Source organism: Miscanthus floridulus, chromosome 3 (assembly GCF_019320115.1).
Source record: "Miscanthus floridulus cultivar M001 chromosome 3, ASM1932011v1, whole genome shotgun sequence".
NCBI lineage: Eukaryota > Viridiplantae > Streptophyta > Magnoliopsida > Poales > Poaceae > Miscanthus > Miscanthus floridulus.
Genome location: NC_089582.1, coordinates 107,757,023 through 107,779,483, shown reverse-complemented (window position 1 = coordinate 107,779,483; position 22,461 = coordinate 107,757,023). Strand labels below are relative to the sequence as shown.

Below are 22,461 nucleotides of genomic sequence, written 5' to 3'. Positions count from 1 at the left end.
ATGGGTATAGCCCCTAAGCCCTCGGGCGATCCTGGAGGCGTCGGTCAGCGGTCCCTTCAGTCGAGAACCAATGATCCTAAGGCTTAACATACCCATATGTTAGGATCTCATCAACATGTCTTCAAAAGGGTCAACCTACCTACATAAGAGAGTAATCTCCCTTTCCAACCAACAATTCGTTTAATGATTTTATCAATAATAGGTTGCAAGTCTTCCTTTCTCAAATTTGTAAAATGCAAAGACACCCCAAATATTTGATAGAGAATTCCCCTTTCTTACAACAAAAGATTTTTGAGTATTCATTCACTCTAGCTTCTTCAATGCTAATAGTCAATAGGTCACTTTTATCAAAATTAATTCTCATTCCAGTCAATTGTTCATAGCAAAGCAGAAGCCACTTCAGATTATTAGCTTTATCTAAATCATCTTCTAGAAAGAGTAAGGTATCATCTGCATATTGCAAACTCACCACACCTCCAGCTATCACATGTGGTAATAAACCAGATATCAAATTATTACTAGCAGCTTTAATAGGCATCCTGGTGAAAATATCTACAACTAGATTAAAGAGCAAAGGGGAGAGAGGGTCTCCTTGCCTAAGACCTTTCCCAGGTTTGAAATATGTGCTATTTTCATCATTAATCCTCACACACAGGGATCCACCCATAACTAATTTCATAATCAAACTAACCCAGGTTCTTTCAAAGCCTCTAGCTATTAGCATATCCTCTAAAAAGGACCAACTAACCATGTCATAGGCTTTTTCATAGTATAGTTTCAAAATCACACCACTTTCTTTGTTTTTATTTATGTCATGGATGATTTCATGGGCTCCAACCACACTCTCTAGTATAAAACGACCTTTTATGAAGGCTATTTGATTCTTGGAAATGAGTCTATCAGCAATTTTTATAAGTCTATTATTCAAAGTTTTGCCAAAAATCTTGAAGCTACAATTGAGTAAACTAATGGGTCTAAACTTCATAAGAAGTTTAGCCTCAGGTTCCTTTGGTATGAGAGTTATTAGAGCATAATTGAGTCTTTCTATATTCAAATTACCAGCTTCAAAGTCTCTTACAACATTCATAAAAGTCATCTTTGATTAGGTCCCAAAAGTGTTGGTAAAACATAAACGAGAAGCCATCTGGGCCAGGGGCACCATCAGCATAGGATTCAAACACAGCTGTTCTAATTTCATTTTTAGGAAAAGGAGCTTCGAACAGCTCATTCTATTGTATAGAGATTTTATCATCATCATCATCCTAGAAATCAGCATCAAGTCTCACTCCACTCACTGGTTCTGGCCCAAAAAGATTTTTATAATAATCTATTGATTGGTTCAGCATTTGGTCATTATCTTCAATTATCCCTTCATCTGTCTCAAGACAGGTAATCGTCTTCTTTCTATTCCTTTGATTTGCCACTGCCTGAAAGTAGGCAGTGTTCTTATCTCCTCTAATGTTCCTATCCCTAGATCTCTGTCTCGCTTTTACTTCTTCCATATTCCAAATCACTTCTAACTCAAGAAGAATGGCATGCATCCATCCTATCTTTCTAGCCTAACAACAGGCAACCCAGCTCATACTAAATATCTAAAGACTCATACTCTTTCAAAAGGTCACTTTTAAGCTTTCTAATCTCAGCATTCACATTCCTAGCCCATCCTTTAACTTTCTTCCTAGGTAACCTAATTTTAAATTGCCAAATCTCAATTGGTTCAGTAAAAATGCATTCAGTTTGCCAAGTCTTTGTAACAAAAGCCTTAAAATCAGGATGGTTTAACCACCATTTTTCAAATCTAAAAAGGCTAGGTTTCTTTGGTTCATCAACCCCTAGATTTAAAACTAGAGGTACATGATCACTCCCTGCTCTGGACTTCGAAGTTACAAAAGCCAAAGGGTATTTTTGCTCAAAGCTATTATTACACAGAAACTTATCAATTGCAGCCATAATAGGCTGTTCTTGATTATTGGTCCATGTAAAAGAGCTAGAGGAAATTTTTAATTCTACTAGACCATGACAATTAATCCAGTCCTTGAAAAGGTCCACCCACTTTTGGTTCGCTATGCCATTATTTTTCTCTTTCAGATTAGCTACAAGATTAAAATCTCCTCCTCGAAGGGCAGGACCAGACCAATCTTATACTCTTATAAAGCCAAACCCCACTACCTATTTCTATCAACATGCAAGTTGTCCAACTAGGCAATCCACTATCACACACAATTAAAAATCCACTAGCACATACAATTGTAATGACCACGTCAGCAAGTCACCTATTTCTCTCAACATGCAAGCTATCCAACTAGGCAATGCACTATCACACACAATTAAAATCCACTAGCCCATACAATTGTAATATCCACATCAGCAAGACACATAAGTATTTTGTTTGTCCACATCATCATGCCACGCAATCCACTAATCCGCAATTCCCACAGCAACGCGCGGGGTATTCTTCTTATTATCCAAAATTTCATCCAGTTCTTGAATGAACTCAGCTTTCTCTTCCTCATAAGAGGAACCATAGACCAACACAAACCTCCAAACAAACTTATCAACAACATTCCTAATCATGATAGCCACATAGGAGTTAGTGTTTCTCTGGGCAATTACCTCAAACTTGTTATTATTCAAACCAACTAAAATTCCCCCTGCTGTCCCATCAGCTGGCAAGAAATGCCAAATAAAATCTCTGTGCACTTGGTTCAGAAAAGCATCGTCAAAGTTATCTTTTTTGGTCTCCTGAAAATCAACAAAATCTAACTTGTTTTTTACCACAAAATCAGTGATGCATTGTAGTTTGCCTCTTTTATTGAGGCCTCTAACATTCCAGGTTGCTATTATCATTTTCAACTATTTTTGATGTAGAGGGCTTAAGACCCTTACTAGTAACTTGAACCCAAGAGTTCTCTTGGCTAGCATCATCACCCTTTAAAGGGGAAGATATAACTGTGCTAGATGTCTGTACCAAATTGGGGAAATCTGTCATGTTTATCTCAATAGTTAAATCTATAGGGAGACTAATAAGGTCTACATTGTTATCAATCATCTTAGTATTAGAACCCAAAGAAATATTAACACATTTTGACTTAGCAATAAACATCTCATTGCTTTCAGAAGCATGAGAGAGAGTAGGCTTAGTACCTTTGCATAAGTTCTTGTATTCCTTTAGTTCTCCCGCCCTCTGCATCATAGTTTTGCCATCTTCAGCGTACCTTCTCAGCCTTGCTACCCTCTGAATAGGCCCCCATTGAATCTACCTTTTTTGATTCCTCCTACCCTGATTTTCCTCAAACTCAGCAGCATCCATTTCCACCTTATCTGTAGTGTTCACATCTTCCAGTAACTCCTCTTCTTCATTATCTGAGTCCTAAAGTTCCATTCTTCTGAGAAGTTGAGAACATTCCTCATTTGCAGTATCAGCCTTAGCAAGTTTCCTGAATTCTTCCCACTTTAAGTGTTGTGATTCTTCGGTAAAAAAGCTCTACAATTTTGTTGGCAACTATGAAGCAATGGGAGTCTTTGTGTAACAGACAATCTAGGGTAACCCAAACATCCTTCTCATTACATCCTTACAGAGAGATTCCAGCATAATTATCAATAACCATGTTGTTTTCATAGCACACCTCTTTAGTAAGGAGCTCAAGCCCCTGTATCATGCCTTTTTCCTGTTAAAGCTAAAGCTTTAGGAGTCAGAGAGGTATCACTACTAGTCTGATTGGTATCTCCAGGATCTCCATTGACTTTGTCAATTAGAAATATTGGTTCTTCCTTCTCCTGTTGTTCCTGATCAACAGCTTGTAACATATCCTTCCTGTTGAGACTACAGCTTCCTAATTCAGATCAAGTTCTCCACAGACATTGTCAGTTGGTGGTACTGACTTACCCATGATGTCCCTTAACTATTGTTCTAGATCAAAAGGGTCTTCCAACACCATTGAAAGGATCAAGATGCCCAAGAGGGGGGGGTGAATTAGGCTAATTCTAAATTTCTTTGCAATAGTTAAACTCTACGGTTAGCCCAATTAACCCCTTGTGCCTAGAAAGTGTTTCTATTGATCTAACGCACAAAAGTTTAGCACCCTAAGTTCCAATCCTACTCTAGCATGGCAATTCTAGGAATGTCAATGACAAGAATTGAATTGCTCAAAGTAAATGCTCAAAGTAAAGAGAGAAGGAGGAATGCGGCGATGTTTTGCCGAGGTATCTAAGAGTCGCCACTCCCCACTAGTCCTCGTTGGAGCACCCGTGCAAGTGTGTAGCTCCCCCTTGATCCACGCAAGGATCAAGTGCTCTCTGTGGGTTGATTCTTCGACACTCCGTCATGGTGAATCACCCACAACCACTCACAACTTGAGTTGGGTCATCCACAAGCTCCGCTGGATGATCACCAAGCTCTCCAATCACCACCAAGTCATCTAGGTGATGGCAATCACCAAGAGTAACAAGCATGAGCTCTCACTTGACCACGACAAGCCTAATGAGAAGGATGGATGCACACTTTGCTACTCTTGATCTCACTAATGGGGCTCTCTTTGGGATTCTCAAATCTCAATCACCTCACTAGGACTTTGCTCTACTTAGCACTCTCAAAGGTGTTTCTCAGCTGTTGGAATGAGCAAAAGTACCCCCACACATGAATGGAGGAAGTATTTATAACATGGGCTAAAACATAAACCGTTATGTGCCTCTGTGGGGTGACCGGACGCTCCGGTCATGTTGACCGGATGCGCCGGTCAGTTCACCCCGAACTCCAGTGTTTACAATGTGACCAGATGCTAGCCAGCGTCCAGTCGAGATTTTCCCTCTCTGGAACCTTACTAGAGTCGACCGGACGCTGGCCCTCAGCGTCCGGTCACTTGACCTCTCAGCATCTGGTCGCACCAGATGAAAGCACCTCGGTCAAATGAACTGACCGAACCCTAAGCCAATGTCCGGTAACACCAAAGCTAGCGTCCGGTCAGTATTTGACCCTCCATTCACTTCCAACTCTCGATCATACGTGAATGAAGTTTGCTCCATTGAATCTAAGGGCTATTTTGGAGCTACCTAGTGCTAGATTTAGCAAGTGTGCACCACACCTAACTCACTAGACTCACCTAGGTCAAGCTACCCGTCCATACCCCCTTAATAGTATGGCCAAAGGAAAAAACAAAGTCCTAAACTACTCTAAGTGTCTCTTCAACTCCAAACAACACTTAGAACTAGTCCATCCTTAACCTTGTCATCCATCCTTTAAAAACCAAAACGATTTCCATCGTAGGGGCATGACCACCATGATTGCCCAATTGATCTCCATTATCGTGACCTAACTTAATTTCCTCTACAAAACACACGTTAGTCACAGTAATCACGTATTGTCATTAATCACCAAAACCCAACTAGGGGCCTAGATGCTTTCAATCTCCCCTTTTTGGTGATTGATGACAATACCACCTCGAGTATGTGAAAGATATGAGGTTTTTAACATGCTTGGTTCATATAAGCTTTTGGCAATAAGAACAAAAGTGTTAGGCAAGCTTATATGAGCCAAGCCAACATGATGTACTCAAAAGATATGAAATAAGCTTGAGTACAAGTAATGAAACTCATTTGCATTGGAGTGAAACATGGAAGCAAAGCAAATGAGCATGGCACAAGTGATATGACATATAACTAATTTAAAGTAGAGAGCACACATGTCATATATCACGATCACATAGATATCACTATCACATAAATAGTTTAATGCATAAAAGTAAACACACGACGAATGCATAATAGTGTATCACACATAAAAACCAAATATAATAGATAGTCTAAGTAAACTAAGCTCCCCCAAAGTCGCTCCCCCTAAGTCTAGCATACTCGATCCCTCTCCCCCTTTGGCGTCAAACACCAAAACCTAAGGGTCGATCGGCGGGGCTGCAGCGGACGAGTCAGGTGCTAAGGTACGAGGAGCAAGCTGAAACTGAGTGCCATCATCATCTGAACCAGAGCTCTGAGTTGTTGGACCCTCTATAGCTAGAAGCAACGCTGAAGCGGTCTGGGTCGGATCAACAACTGGAGCTGCTATAGACTATGCAGGTATGACTAGAGCAACTGGCTCTGATGATGCCACTGACGAAGGAAGCATCTTTGTAGTCCCGGTAATAGGTGCAACTATAGAAGGACCTGGGACATGCAAATATGGCGGAGTAGGCTACCCTGTCAACTCACTGAAGGATGCACCAAGGCTCTTGGACACTGTAGTCTCTGGCACTAGCAGCAAAGAAGTCTGAGCCGGTGTAAAGCCCGTCTGGAGAGGTGTGAACTATGGGGCTATCATGAGTGAAGCAAACCACTGGGACACCTACTCTGTAGGTGAAGCAAACTGTGCTAGTGGCTATCCCTGACTCCGAAGCCCACTGGGTTGTAACGCTGGAGTCATAGAAGTGGTGGCAGGCTGACCAAGCTGGGGTAAAGACTATGGCGGTGGAACCCCAATAGATGTCACTACATGCTGCATAAATCCAAGGAGCTACTGTTGCATGAGGAGCTGCTACTGATGCATGGCCTACTGCTGCTGCTGTATGGCCTGCTGCTGCCGCTGAAACTCATCCTGTCGAGCCTAGAACTATGCAAAGGTAGCGGCAGTCTCCTGAGCCTAGCAAGCCTGATCCTGCCTCATCTGCTCAAGTATGGCAAGTAGAGCGGGGCCTGTCTACAGTGCAGATGGAGCTGAACTAGAGCTACCGGCCTCATGATCATGTCGTCGTGGAGGCATCTGAGGAATATCGTGGTAGTCCTCATCTGAGCTATCACTGGGGTCGCTCTCGACCATCCCCTCCTATTGAGCATCCAACTGCTCCTCCTCTATAGCTGCTATGCCTCTGATAGTATCATCCTATTGGGCTATAGTCTCTAGCACCTCTAGACAACAGCGTGGCTGGCTAGGTGCAGTCGGTGTACTATGGCGGATCATCTAAGTCATGTTATATGCAGGGAACTCTATCGTAGCACCACTGTACTCAGCTAGCATCTCAGACGACCTCACTGTAACTGCCCTGTGAATTAGAAACATGATCCAATGGGCATAGGGCAACTATCGATGACCTCTGAACCCCTCAGCAATAGTGTCCTCCGTCTATGATAGAAGGAGATCCCAAATATCAAACAATGTCTGCTGCATCAGATAGTTCAGTAGCCTCAACTGTATGCGAGTCAAGCCCTCATGATACCCCATCCTTGGAAGAAGTGTCCTCCTCATAATGGCATCAAGTACTCTAGCAGTGGGAGTAAGATCCCTAGGTGTCCTGCTAGACCCCTCATCGAATGACTCTGTGAAGTAGTGGCGGACTAGATCAGTAGAGGGCACCATCCCACCATGAGGACGTCTGGGGGGCACTGTCTGTCCATAGCAAACCTCATGTAGCCGGACGGGTTGCTCCTGAAGCTTGAGTATATCTCTGACCCTAGTGCTCGTCAGCCTGTAATCTCTGCCACTGAATGCAAAGTGTATGAATCTGTGCTGCGGGTGAATCCAGAGAGAAGCATAGAACTAACGGATCCAATATGGAACATACAATCCTATCCATCCAAGTAAGTCTGTCAACCCTAGCAGGTAAGAAAGGTAGGGCCGAATGTGCTCTCTAGCTACTGCAACAATAGACTCTATGTTGCACACCCTCTGAGATATGAAAACAGCTCCACTGTTGAGATATGCATTGTAGAAGTCCTCTTGCAGTGGTGTGTAGAAGCCCTTTGATGCACGCTCATCTCGCCTCGGCAGAAACCACTGCACAAACTCCACAAATCTGAGTTGTTGCACCTGCTTGGCCATGGTGGCCTTCAGATCTAGATGAGTCACTAGAGGCAGACCCTGTGGTCTGGGTGGTGGATGAGAACCCCTCCGCTGTGTATCTGTCGTCGGTGTGCCTAGAGCACGAGTATGACCAGAGCGGCAAAGCTGTGGTTGAGGTGCCTGCTCTATCTCCTAGGCCTGTTGTCCCTCCTAAGTCAGCTCTACTGCCTATGGCTCCTGCTGTAACTCTCCCTGAGGCTGACTCTCATCCAAGACAACTCATCATCCTGCTACCATGACAGTCCTAGCTGGACCACCATGACGGTGCTCAACCTGCTCAAGTGCTTCTATTATCGCTGGTGGAAGCTGCTGATCTGCAATAACTATACCACTGTGAGCACCTCCTCTCTTGGCACGCTCTGTGGCCTCTACAGCTGTGGCTGCTGTAGTTGTGTCTACATCTGGATACTTCTGCTTCATTGTTTCAAGTTTCTTTGTCACCTTGCCTTTTGGATCTATAGGCAAGCAAGGCGGACGCCTTGGATCCTCATCACCTGGACTGCCTCCAATATTCTTGACATGAACCATTGGTTGGCTCTAAAAAGAGCAACTGCTGCTGACAAGAAACAACTGCCAACTGTCACTTCCAAGGCTTGGCCTTGATCCATACTCATGAGCTTAGCCCCGAGTTGACTGACAACTACAAATAGGACCTCAACGGCACCGACTCACTGATGAACTGGTGATCCAAAGAGATGAGAAGCGACACGCGGGGAAACACCGAATCGGCTAGGGTTAGGGTTTGTGATGCACTGGATTGGTAGTGGAGATGCACTGGTAGTGCTGGAGCAAGCTAGGGCATAAGCAAGCTAGGGCATGACATGGGTGTCGACGTTGGAGTGGGGCTTGAACATGATGGCGGTGTTGGCAGTGCGCAAAGGCATGGGCAGCGTGAGTGGTGGCGCGTGGAGGCACAGAGGCGGTGGCGCACGGAGGCGGCGGCTGTGTGCGGAGGCGCAGAGGCGGTGGTGCGATGGCTAGGGCACGGGAACAGTGAGCTATGGCATGAGCGCGGCGGTGCTGCTCGGTGGCACGTGGGCGGCGTGGTGCAGGAGTAGGACATAGCGGTGAGATGGCGGCGCTGGAGTGGGGAGGTGCAGTGCGGGCATGGCGAGCACTAGAGGCGGCGGCTCGAGCAAAAGAGGTGCTATAGCTTGGGACAACGATGTCGGCGCATGGTACGGGAATAGGTCAAGCGGCGCATGGCTTATATGGGGGTCCCCCGCAGAGTAGAAAAGGAAACAGAGAGAGAATCCGGGTCTCGCATGTTTTCTACTGATCGGATGCTCCGGTGGTAGCGACCAGATGCTGCCACCCAGCGTCCGGTCAATTCCAGTAAGGTCCAAAACCCCTGGAATCATGACCGGATATGTCCAGTGGACACCGACCAGACGCAGCCAGAGTCCGATGCAAGCTGTCTCCTTCGTCTTTAATCGACTGGACGTAGAGCCACCATCTGACCGGACGCTGGGAGAACACTGTTTTAGCGTCCGGTCACTCCTTCGCAGCAGTAGTTCACCACCTGTGAACTAACCGAACGCTGGACATTCAGAGTTCGGTGTAGCGTCTGGTCACTCTTTTTCTAGCAAATCTTCAAAGTCCTTCATGCTGCCTATTCCCAATCAAGTTCCAACTCCAATAAGATCTAAATAAACACCAATTGGGACTGATGTGAGTGACCTCTCTCAAACCCTGAAATTTTTCAAAAATATTTTGCCTTAGGCTATAATTCTTTTTAAGAAAATAGGCAATAAGCAGGTGATTGAAGATAAACAACAAAACAACATTCATACATATGCAATGCAATACTTGAAAGTAAATCTAGTTGCTTATCAAGTTTGATCCAAGGTTAAGCTTCTTCACACACTTTACGGCGATTATCTTAACCATGTTAGACAAGCCCTATATGCATTACCAAAAATTAAACATGTTGTATATTACAATACAATGCAAGGGACAACACAAGCTCATCTTTTAGTAAAGTTGCTAAAATCAAGAACATTGAGCTCATTCTGTAATCTACAAAATGTTGTCTCATCTAGCGGTTTAGTGAAGATATCCGTCAATTGATCCTAAAATCAAGAACATTGAGCTCATTCCAAAATCTACAAAATGTTGTCTCATCTAGCGGTTTAGTGAAGATATACGCCAATTGATCCTCGGTCCTTACACCTCCTAATGATATATCATTTTTAGCAAATGATCTCTAAGAAAGTGATGGCAGATATCTATGTGCTTGGTGCGAGAGTGTTGAACCGGATTATTTGTAAATTTTACCACACTTTCATTGTCACACAAAAGAGGTACTTTATCTAGAACTACACCATAGTCTAGCAAAGTTTGTTTCATATAAAGTATTTGTGCACAACAAGCACCCGCGGTAATGTATTCTGCTTTGGCGGTGGACAAAGCCACACTATTTTGCGTCTTGGAGGACAAGACATAAGTGATCTACCAAGCAAATGGCACCCTCCGGATGTGCTTTTTCTATCAACTTTGCAACCGGCATAATCCGAATCGGAATAGCCAACTAACTCAAATATAGCTCCTTTGGGATACCAAAGGCCAATGCTTGGTGTGTGCTTAAGATACCTAAGGATTCTTTTTACGGCAATTAAATGAGTTTCCTTAGGATTAGCTTAAAATCTAGCACACATACACACACTAAACATGATGTTAGGACTAGATGCGGTTAAATATAGCAAGCTACCGATCACAGAGCGGTAGAGAGTTTGATCAACCGTGTTACCTCCCTCATCTAGGTCGAGATGTCCATTAGTTGGCATTGGTGTTTTGATTGGCTTATATTCATCCATCTTGAATCTCTTGAGAAGATCATTTGTATATTTCTCCTGAGAGATGAAAATCCCTTCTCTAATTTGTTTGACTTGAAAAGCAAGAAAGAATGTAAGCTCTCCAATCATTGACATCTCGAACTTCTTTGACATCAATTCACCAAACTCTTTACAAGAATCTTCATTTGATGATCCAAAAATGATATCATCAACATACACTTGACAAATAAAGATGTGCTCATCAAGCTTCTTGGTGAATAGTGTGGTGTCGCCCTTCCTGATGGTGAAGCCCTTCTCAATAAGGAAGTCCCAAAGGCGCTTATACCAAGCTCTTGGGGCTTGCTTAAGCCCATATAATGCCTTGGACAACCTATAAACATGATTAGGATATCTAGGGTCTTTAAACCTAGGAGATTGATCAATATAGACTAGTTCATTAATAAAGCCATTTAAAAATGCACTTTTCACATCCATTTGATATAGTTTTATTTCATGATGTGATGCATATGCAAGGAGGATACGAATGGCTTCTAGTCTTGCAACCGGCGCAAAGGTCTCTCCAAAATCCAATCCTTCAACTTAAGAGAACCCCTTTGCAACTAGTCTTACCTTGTTCCTCACAACTACGCCTTGATCATCTTGCTTGTTGCGGAACACCCATTTTGTTCCAATGACTCTTGCTCCTTTTAATCGCTCTTCAAGAGTCTAAACTTCATTGCGGGTGAAATTGTTCAACTCTTCATGCATGGCATTTATCCAATCGAGATCTTGAAGAGCTTCTTCTACCTTGGTAGGCTCATAGCAAGAGACAAAAGAGTAATCAATGTCCGGTTCTTCCTCTCAACTACACCATTTTGTTTAGGAGTATATGTTGTGGAGACCTCATGTTTGATTCCAACTTCATCACAATAGGCTTCTATGTTTGTGTTGTAAAATTCCTTCCCATTGTCACTTCTTATCTTCTTGAGCTTTACTTCAAATTCATTTTGTGCTCTCTTGGCAAACTTCTTCAAGCAAGATGCAACTTCGGATTTGTCATGATGGAAGAATACCCATTTATATCTTGAATAGTCATCAATAATCACAAGACAATAAAGATTTCCTCCCAAACTCTTGTATGTTGTTGGCCCAAATAAGTCCATGTGAAGGAGATCTAGCACTCTTGTGGTTGACATGAAAGCTTTGGTTGGATGAGTATTTACAACTTGCTTGCTAGCTTGACATGCACTACAAAGCTTGTCCTTTTCAAACTTCACATCCTTCAACCCTCTCACTAAGTCATTCTTCATTAGCTTCTTGAGTGAGCTCATCCCAACATGAGCAAGTCTTCTATGCCATAGCCACCCAAGTGTTGTTTTGGTGAATAGGCAAGTCTTCAAATTTGCATCTTCAGAGGTGAAGTCCACTAGATATAGGTTGTTGTATCTAAATCCTTTGAATATCACATGATCATCATCCTTCTTAGATACAACAACTTCCTTCTCAATAAACAAGCATTGGAAGCCAAGATCACACAATTGTTCGACGGATAGCAAGTTGAAGCTCAATGAAGCAACATATAGCACATTTGAGATAGAATGATCATTTGATATTGCCACTTTGCCCAATCCTTTAACCTTGCCCTTTGAGTTATCTCCAAATGTGATTCTTTCTTGTCCATCTACTTCTTCATCTAGTGAGGTGAACATACGAGGATTACCAGTCATATGTTGTGTGCAACTACTATTAATAACCCAATGACTTCCACCGGTCTTGTAGTTCACCTACACACAAGTGATCAAGCTTTAGGAACCAAAACTTGTTGAGGGCCCTTCACCTTCTCAACAAGTGACTTAGCAACCCAAATTTTCTTAGGCCTATTCTTGTTGGGAGGTCCTAAGAACATGACTTTCATCTTTCCACTAGAATTCTTTCTAAGCATGTAGTGAGCATTGAAGGCAAAAGGTCTAGCATACTTGGGCAAGGGTTGTGGTGGTGGAGTTTGGCACTCATGAGCAAAGTGGCCTTCTTGTCCACACTCAAAACACTTCTTTGGCTTTGGCTTTTATTGTTGTTGAGCTTAAGCCTTCTTCTCTTTGTTTGCCATGTACCCAATGCCACTTCTATCCATCTTCATGATGGTGTTCATTAGTAACTCACTTTGAAGATACTTGCCTCTAGTGAACTTGCTCAATCCAATCTTGAGATGCTCTTTCTCCAACTTAAGCTTCTTATTTTCTTCCTTCAGAGCATCATTATTTTTCTCTTCCTTGAGCTTCTTATTTTCTTCTTTGAGCTTCTCATTCTCAAGCACCAACTCACCATCATGATCAAGAGTTTCTAGCACAATGGACTTGGTGGTTTTGAGTTCTTCAAGATCTTTCTTGAGCTTTTCATTGTCATTCTTGAGCTTGACAAACTCATCATAATCATCGGCCTCAACCACTTGCTTGCCCTTGCTACTAGAACTTTGCTCAATGCTCTCAATGATCAAATCATCACATGATATAGCTATATCAATCTTAACAACATTGTTAGTAGCGTCATGTGGCTCATTGAATAAATATTCTTGAGCAATAACTAGATTATCATGATTAATCTTAAGAGTAGTATATTCACCTTTTAGCATATTATGGCTAGTGATGAGCTCTTTATGCATCCTCTCAAGTTTATCATGTTTATCTTTAAGCTCTTTCTTAGAAGATTTGAGCTCTTTGAGTTTGGATGACATAGCTTCATTTGCTTCTCTAAGCTCAACACTAGCCTTTTCGGCTATATCACATTTAGCTAAAAAAGAATCATTTTTAGCTTCTAGCTTGTCATTCTTAGCTCTAGTCTTTATAATGATCTTGGAGTATTTATTTAGCAATTTAACAAGATCATCATAAGAAGGTGATTCATATTCATCATCACTATCGCGATCATCATTACTAGCATGTTCATCACCACTACTCTCATCATCATTTGATACCTTGCGTTCACCCTTGGCCATAAGGCATAGGTGTGTAGAGGATGATGATGGTGGCGGTGAAGATGATGAAGAGTCAATAACAATGGCGGCCACCTTCTCGTTGTCACTATCATCATCGGATGAGCCACTAGATAAATCAATGTCCATGAGCCAATCACCGATGATGTATGCCTTTCCACTCTTCTTCTTGTGGAAGTCCTTCTTTTTGCCATCTCTCTTCTTGTATGGCTTGTCTTTCTTCTTCTCATCTTCATCACTTGGGTCATCTTTCTTGCCCTTATTCTTGTTCTTGAACTTGTCTTTCTTGGGCTTTGTGCATTGGTGAGCTAGATGACCAAGTTCTCCACAATTGTAGCAATCCATCTCGGAGATTGGCTTCCTTCTAGAGCTAGTGAAGAACTTCTTCTTGCCATCAAACTTGATGCCACTCTTGTTGAGCTTCTTTAGCATCTTGGTGGTTTTTATCACCATGAGAGCAAGGCTTGCATCATCAACTTCATCATCACTTGAGCTCTCATACTCAAGCCTTGCTTTGCCCTTCTCTTGACTAGCTTTGAATGCTAAGTCCTTTTCTTTCTTCTTGTTAGAGGATGAGCCATCTTGAGGTGTGATGTGCATGTACATCTCATGAGCATTGATCTTTCCCAAAATTTGTGTCGGTGTAGCGGTGAAAAGATCACCTTGATGAAGCATGGTCACAATATGCCTATATTTGTCAATGGGGAGGACACTCAAGATCTTTCTTACAACATCGGATGGTTGCATTTGAGTTAGTCCAAGCCCATTGTCTTCCTCTACAAGAACATTCAAACGTGAACATATTTGATCAGCACATTCTTTAGGAAGCATTTCAAAAGAGTTAAGCTTTTTCATGACAAGATGATAGCATTCCTCATGCTCACTCTTTGTTCCCTCATGGAGCGCACAAACGTCCGACCATAGTGCATGGGCGTCTTTGTGGTTCCTCATCCGGTTGAACACATCTTTATAAAGGCCTCTAAATATGGTGTTTCTAGCCTTTGCATTCCATTTTTCATAATTCAACTCATTGCCTTGTAGGTTAGCAGCATCCTGAGGTTTTGGGAAGCCTTGTGAGGTGGCTCTAAGTATTCCAACATCTAGAGCTTCTAAGTACGCCTCCATGCGAATTTTCCAATATGGAAAATCATCCTCCTCAAAGATAGGAGGAGGTCCATCCTCATGAGACATCTTGCTCTAGGCGGTTAAGTCTAAATACATGAGCATGAGGCTCTGATACCAATTTAAAGGATCAAGATGCCTAATAGGGGGGGTGAATTGGGCTAATTCTAAATTTTTTTGCAATAATTAAACTCTACGGTTAGCCCAATTAACCCCTTGTGCCTAGAAAGTGTTTCTATTGATCTAACGCACAAAAGTTTAGCACCCTAAGTTCTAATCCTACTCTAGCATGGCAATTCTAGGAATATAAATGACAAGAATTTAATTGCTCAAAGTAAAGAGAGAAGGAGGAACGCGACGATGTTTTACCGAGGTATCGGAGAGTCGCCACTCCCAACTAGTCCTCGTTGGAGCACCCGCGCAAGGGTGTAGCTCCCCCTTAATCCACGCAAGGATCAAGTGCTCTCTATGGGTTGATTCTTCGACACTCCGTCGCGGTGAATCACCCACAACCGCTCACAACTTGAGTTGGGTCATCCACAAGCTCTGCCAGATGATCACCAAGCTCTCCAATCACCACCAAGCCGTCTAGGTGATGGCGATCACCAAGAGTAACAAGCATGAACTCTCACTTGACCACGACAAACCTAATGAGAAGGATGGATGCACACTTTACTACTCTTGATCTCACTAATGAGGGCTCTCTTTGGGATTCTCAAATCTCAATCACCTCACTAGGACCTTGCTCTTCTTGGCACTCTCAAAGGTGTTTCTCAGCTGTTGAAATGAGCAAAAGTACCCCCACACACGAATGGAGGAAGTATTTATAACATGGGCTGAAAAATGAACCATTATGTGCCTCTACGGAGTGATCGGACGCTCCAGTCATGTTGACCAGACGCACCGGTCAGTTCACCCCAAACTCCAGTGTTTATAGTGTGACTGAACGCTGGCCAACGTCCGATCAGCACTAATCGGACGCGTCCGGTCGAGATTTTCCCTCTCTAGAACCTTACTGGAGTCGACCGGACGCTGGCCCTCAGCGTCCAGTCACTTGACCTCTTAGTGTCTGGTCGCACCAGACGAAAACACCTCGGTCAAATGAACTGACCGGACCCTAAGCCAGCATCCGGTCACACCGAAGCCAGCGTCCGGTCAGTATTTGACCCTCCATTCACTTCCAACTCTCGATCATACATGAATTAAGTTTGCTCCATTAGATCTAAGGGCTATTTTGGAGCTACCTAGTGCTAGATTTAGCAAGTGTGTACCACACCTAACTCACTAGACTCACCTAGGTCAAGCTACCCGTCCATACCCCCCTTAATAGTATGGCCAAAGAAAAAAAAATAAAGTCCTAAACTACTCTAAGTGTCTCTTCAACTCCAAACGACACTTAGAACTAGTCCATTCTTAACCTTATCGTCCATCCTGTGAAAACTAAAACGATTTCCATCGTAGGGGTATGACCACCATGATTGCCCAATCGATCTCCATTACCGTGACCTAACTTAATTGCCTCTGCAAAACACACGTTAGTCATAGTAATCACGTATTGTCATTAATTATCGAAACCTAACTAGGGGCCTAGATGCTTTCAACCATCACCTTGACTGTCTTACAACCAGATGTACTATTTGGTTTAGTGATTGGAGTCTTCATGCTTGAGTTGGTACTGGAGGAAGGGTCTTTCTTTGGCATAACATCATCACCAGTGTCATATAAATCATCAACCTCCTCCTCATCACCCTTGTGATCATTATCACCTCCATCATCTCCACCATCATTTTGCTTTCCTTTGGGTTCCTCATTTTCTGCTTCAACTGTGAAATTCACTATATGAAGCTTTTTGTTCATCTCATAAAGCCTTTCATGGGAGATTTTTGTGTAATTCTTATAGGCCACCTTAACCCTCACTGTTTCATAGAAATATTTGAAGAGAGTGGACCAGTCCACCTCTATCATAAGGCCAAACCTTGAGACAATCTGGGCAAACACTTTCCAGTGGCACCACCTAGGAGGAATCTCATGCATCTGTATCCAAACCTCTTGCAAATTCACCATAAGGCTTTAAATCTCCAATCCATTCAAGCACCTCAACCTGAACCCCCTCTTTCCTTAGATTGAAAGATGGGTAATTCTTGATATTTGCAACCTTCTTGTTTGGTGGGAATCTCACCAGAAAGTTCCCCTTCTCTAGCTCTCTAATCTGCTATGGCCAATCCTTATCATATATCTCAGATAGTTCAACCTCAAGCTCTGCCATAGTGATAATTCCTGACTTAACTCTCACCACACCACAATTCTTCAGATTGAGCCACTGAGTGGACTGAACATCTAGAATTTCAACATGATAAAAACCTAACCCTAGACTAGCACTGCCAACATACGCTGCTACAGGATGGTCACTCTTCCAAGTTGGGAAAACATTCATGTGGTGGCCAGGAATCCCATAGAGGAAACAAATTTTAGGTTTTGTGGAGTTACCCACAAAATGACCCTACTCTCCATAGTTGTAGCATGTAAGCATCCTATAACGAGGATAGATGACAAATTGTGGGGGTCAACATTCTCCATACCTTGACTTCTCCCCTGCTAAGCTCCTCTCCTAGGTTGAGGTGGAGGTTGCTGCCTGGGCGGTGGTTGTTGACGTGGTTCTTGTCGAGGTGGGGGCTACTGCCAAGGTTGCTGAGGTTGGGGGCGAAGAGCACCCTGACCTCGCTGACCCAAATCCTGCCATCCCTGGTGTTGTTGGGGCTGTGGAGGAGGATACCTCGGTGGATTCTGCTGGTTGGGTCTCTGAGGCCTTGATGGAGGCGGGTGTCGCGGCTCCGGTTGCCACACCCATCGCCCTCCCTCCTCCATGGATCGCTTAAGCACCTCTATGTTGGTCCTCCTTGCTTCCCGTTTGCTCCAAATCTCCTCGAAGCTGACTTTCACCTGCTGCTTATCGATCCGATCTGATCGACGCACCGGAAAGCAGTCGGCTGGTGTAAAATCCTTCCGCTCAACGAGATCCTTCCGGATCCAGAATAGCTAGCCGGAGTCTGTAGTGGATTTGGCGGCAGGTAGAACCCTAGGCTTGCCTGGCGGCGGCGGAGAGTCGATTGCCCATAACCGGACAAAAAACTCGATGACTACCTCGTCCTCCTCAACCACGGAGTCGCCTAGCATATACCTAGACTTAGCGATGGAACTTGCCCTTCTCTCACTGACTGGTGGTGGGCGCACTCCTCCTGCCTCCTTACGCGCGGACCCGACCTTAGGATGGAGCCGTGTGGTCAGCCAGGGAGGGTGCGGCCATGGAGGTGGGTCGAGGTCGCGGCCCTGTCACGATGTGGGAGACGACTTGGGGGATGACATCTTTTCAGTTGACTATAGTTGGAGTCGACCAAAAACATTCTCTTTATCTTATTGACTAACCAAGGAAGCCAACACGTTGCTTCCCCTTTCCACGCCGGGCTTGCAAGCTTCCGTCATGGTCTCAGGTCATGTGATCAATCAGACCGTTTGGTAGGAACCATCGGATCGTCTGATATGTGCCATGCTGGGCAGACTGAACAAGGTCCAAAACCGGAGTTCACGGTGACCATTGGACTGTCCGACGGTGACCATTGGACTATCCGATAGACGACAACAAAACCTAGAAAAGTGCAAGTTTTGAAACTTAAACTTAAAATGCATGTAATGCTCATGATGCTTATAGTAATCAAGCTGACATGACCAGGCCATGACACCCCTTTGATTATATCTACAATCATAGATGTAATAATAGATATATATGAAAGTCACCTCTAGATCCACGACAACGCACAGAGAATTCATCTAGTTAATATAGTTGAGAGCAACTCCGAGAGCCTCTTTATATCCTTCTTTATTGATAGAAATATAGGTCTTGGTAAAAAAAATATACCCAAACATCTTCTTTAGTTGGATCTTCAAATATTGTCATCCTGTATTTCGGATTTCTCTCTAGCCAAAGATGAAGAGTGGATCTAACTCTAGAATACGCATATATAGAGAAGTTGTTAGAGTGTGAAAAGACACACAGAGAGTGATTTTTATTTAAATAGCTCTCTCTAAATAATGATGTAGAGAGTGAGCTAAGAAATACTTTAGAGATACTCTTATAGCTATGTCCGCACTTCTTGCTTCTCCTTCCACATATGGATGAAGGCTAACTCACTTGGAGTTGCTTCATCTCCGCATTTGGGTACTAGCTTTCAATGCCTGAAGAAAACAAAACAATTCAGTACGTGTGGCACAGTCTAGAAAACCGGCAAAAAGCATGGAATGATCTATGATTTTCAGTTTGCAAAAAGGAAAGAGATTTTGTAGCTCAATGTTATGAATAAAATCGAACCTCCTCATTCCAATCACACCGTAGAATGATATATGCCAGTATTAGAGTTTGCACCATTGTGCCAACGATCATTCCGACCCAAATTCCCTACAAAAACGACAAGCTAAGTAAGTGCGGAATGCATACAAATGTCAAGCTAGAAGTGCATTATGACAACTTATACTTGAACCCCATAATGCAAGCCCCATCCTAGCAGAAAACCGAAAGGAACACCAATCAAGTAATAGCTCCCAATGTTGACATAAGCAACCAATGCCTGCCACCCTGAACCAACAGCAACTCCTGCGATTACAGTAACCAAAGATGTCACTATTGTTTTCTTCAGGAAAAAAAATAACAACGGGCAGACCTACTAGTGAAGAAATTGGCCACCATATTGCATTACAAAGCTTACAACATATGCGGTATTTTGGAGGATTGGACAGGCATACCAGAGAGCACAGGTTGGATTCCATTGAGGAGGATGGTGAGGGCTAGCAGAAAGGAAATGTTGTCTACTGCCTCGATCACCGCCTGACTCGACGAGAAGACCATTCTGAGTTTGTCATGGAAAATCAGGATGAGCAAACTAATGAATAGGCTGATCAGAAAGGATGTCGTCATCAACACAATTGTCGCAAATCTCGCTCCTATTCCGTTGGCTGCACCGAGCTCATTAGCCACCCTCACCCTTGTAACATTAGGAGGACTGTTAAGTCTTTCTGGACAGTACTACTATAAAGAGTAAGTAGAAGAATAATTATGCCGTTCGGTTGCTTACCCGGTGCCTGCTAAGAATCCCAAATGAATCATCATCTCCCATCCAGCATAACTTATACTGTTCATTAAGGAGGGAGAAAACAATAGAATAGTGTGACTTCATGAGATTACTATATTCCTTAGTTTATTGTCCAATTTGAGATTTCCTGTATGGTAAAAGAATCCCAGAAAATGGTGGTTCTACCAGATGGACAGTGCATCGACAGCCAGTTCAGCCTTCTTCACATAGCCCGTCAGGAAAACCAAGATCCGGTAGTACCAATTTTCCAAGCTGCAAAACAGAAGCAAAAATGCCATACAAAGATGTAAAATTTTTGTGTAAACAACTTATTCGTTTTTGCAGCTAGATCACCTTCCTCAATCCTCCTCTTCATGTAGTCATGAGCGATGCATGTAATAAGCTAAGTAAAATGTGGACATCATCCATAAGGTAAGTAAAATGTGGACTGTGGTCCGTGGACATCATCCACGAAACGGGGTATTAGTCTTACCAGAGCATGACACCAGACGCCGCGGACAACTTGATGAAGTCCTTCAAGTCCACGAACGCTGAAGCTGAGAATCCCCTCCACGTCTCCGGGCACCCGCCGCCGAAGGCATACGAGAGGAGACCCACCGTTGCGAGTGCCCAGGACAAGGTGAGCGCCATCGCGGCTCCAAAGACCCCGAGCCGGAAGTAGTGCACCAACAGCCAGGTGGCGACGACGTGCACGGGGAACGCCGCGGCCGTGGTGACCGCGGCGACCCAGTTCTTGCGCTGGCACTGCAGGAACTTGTTGAGCGGCAGGATGATGGCGTAGACAAAGTGCAGCGGGAGCATGTACAGGCTGACCACGCCCGCCCGGCGCGACAGCTCGGCGGGCTGGCCCAACGCGGTGAGCAGCTGCCCGCTGAAGATGTACGTCGGAGTAAGGAGCACGGCGAAGCTGAGGAGGATGAGCCACGAGCGCTGCAGGTAGATGCCCATCATGTGGTACTGCTTTGCACCGTAGGCTTGGCCGCAGAGCGTCTCCATTGCACTCGCCATGCCAACCTGCATGCGAAATGTATCCGAATTCATCCACTATTGCACAATTGTACACATACCTCCACACCGGCAAGCCCCATTCCTCCCCAATTTTCTTTATTCAAATTTGGCTCGATTTAAACTCATGTGTATGTAAACGAACCCAAATTGGATAGCAGATAAGAAGTGTACTTACAAAGAAACCAAAGCTGAGACCGGAGATGACGGTGGTGGCGATGGAGAAGGCGGCGAGCTCGAGGTCACCAATGTGCCCGGCAAAGGCCTGGCTGACCACGGTCATGCCATAGAATGTCAGCCTCGTGAAATGCGGCCGGGCCGGCGACCACCCACAGCTTCTTGGACTCTCCCCATACCTCCTTCGCAAGTTCGGGGATCCTACCTCCTCCCCTCCTGTCCGGCAGCTCGGAGTCGGAGATGAGCAGGACATCGCTCCGATTATTCATGCTTCACAAATGGCACTGTAGTAGAGCAAAATTGAGGGATCAGTATTTTTTACAATTTGGCCCCTTTTTAAAAAAAATTTACGCTTAGCCTCTGGGAGACTTAAACTCACCTTTGAACTCTGGGTCGGCGCTAGGACTCATGGTGCTGAGATAACACGTCTCGGCGCCACATATTTTGGCACTAAGGTGCCTACCGTGCATAGCAAGGCATCCAAGGTGGCGTTCACGTAGCAGGTACCTTGGCGCAAGAACACATGGCGCCGAGCTCGGCGCCACAGATCTTGGCGCCGAGCATGGATTCAAAACCCGCAGCCAAGCTTCCCTTGCCGACGCTGCTCTCATTTCTTCCTCCCCCTCTCGGTTTCTTCCTCTCCCTGACACGTCCAATCTCTTGAATCGACGAATTTGACCTTGGAAACTTGGATTTGATCCATACATCTTTGCGAGCAAGGTATCCTCTCTCCCCTTATCAAATTTTACGCATTGATTTGGTATATATTACGTCTATTTTGCAACCCTAGATACGTTATGACCTAATGTTTGAAGTGATTTTTTTATTTTTTGTATTATGTAACGGTAGGATGCCAAGGCATGGTAAAGCTATTAACCAAAGGTAATCTCTTATCATCGTGTTATATTATATTTTCATCTATGTGCAACAAATAGAAAAACCCTAGGTTTAGGGTTTAATGTTCATTGCTTGCGGTTCTTAGAATAAATTTGATTCAATTGTAGTTATGGCCGGATGACCGGAAATGCCTTCGACCCGTTGCCTCTACCTAGTGGTGTTCCAGTGCCCATGTGCTTTTGCGACGATCCTTGCAAGGTAGCCAAGTCCGATAAAGAGGACACGCATATGCAGAGATATTGGATGCGTGCCAATTTTGCATTTGAGCCTACACTTCGTCAGCGCCTCATTAACAAGATGGTGAGGAATTAATATTGTTTAATATTTATTTTGTGTCAAATGAAGTCTTACATGATTTATTTGTTTTGTAACAATTGCATTTGTTGCAGACCCCTCCACCACTCTGTGATTTTGAGCAGTGGATCGACACTGAGATCAAGCCGAAAGACAAGAAGTGGATGCCGAACTGTTATGGTGGGAGGCAGAGGACAAGAGATGATGGAGAAGAGGCGCAGAGAGGAGGCTCTAGAAAAG

At 44.0% G+C, this 22,461-nt stretch overlaps 1 protein-coding gene across 1 annotated transcript; it reads right to left on the bottom strand.

Moving 5' to 3' along the window:
• Positions 1-18,688: 18,688 nt before the first annotated feature.
• Positions 18,689-21,285, bottom strand: LOC136546394 (protein DETOXIFICATION 27-like). Its single transcript, XM_066538379.1, has 8 exons — positions 21,032-21,285; positions 20,321-20,862; positions 20,014-20,100; positions 19,831-19,887; positions 19,502-19,740; positions 19,234-19,352; positions 19,071-19,157; positions 18,689-18,937 (listed from the first exon to the last, which is right to left on the bottom strand). Exons 1-8 carry the CDS (start codon positions 21,281-21,283, stop codon positions 18,905-18,907), a joined length of 1,416 nt encoding a protein of 471 aa, XP_066394476.1. The 5' UTR covers positions 21,284-21,285; the 3' UTR covers positions 18,689-18,904.
• Between the last annotated feature and the right edge of the window lie 1,176 nt (positions 21,286-22,461).

Bases quoted from the DNA above. Each gene is read 5' to 3' on its own strand.
- LOC136546394 (XM_066538379.1), bottom strand. From the start codon at position 21,283: ATGTCCTGCTCATCTCCGACTCCGAGCTGCCGGACAGGAGGGGAGGAG. The intron at 19,353-19,501 runs GTATGCCTGTCC...CTGTAATCGCAG, and splicing joins AATCCAACCTGTGCTCTCTG to GAGTTGCTGTTGGTTCAGGG. The intron at 19,158-19,233 runs GTATAAGTTGTC...TCGTTTTTGTAG, and splicing joins GCTTGCATTATGGGGTTCAA to GGAATTTGGGTCGGAATGAT.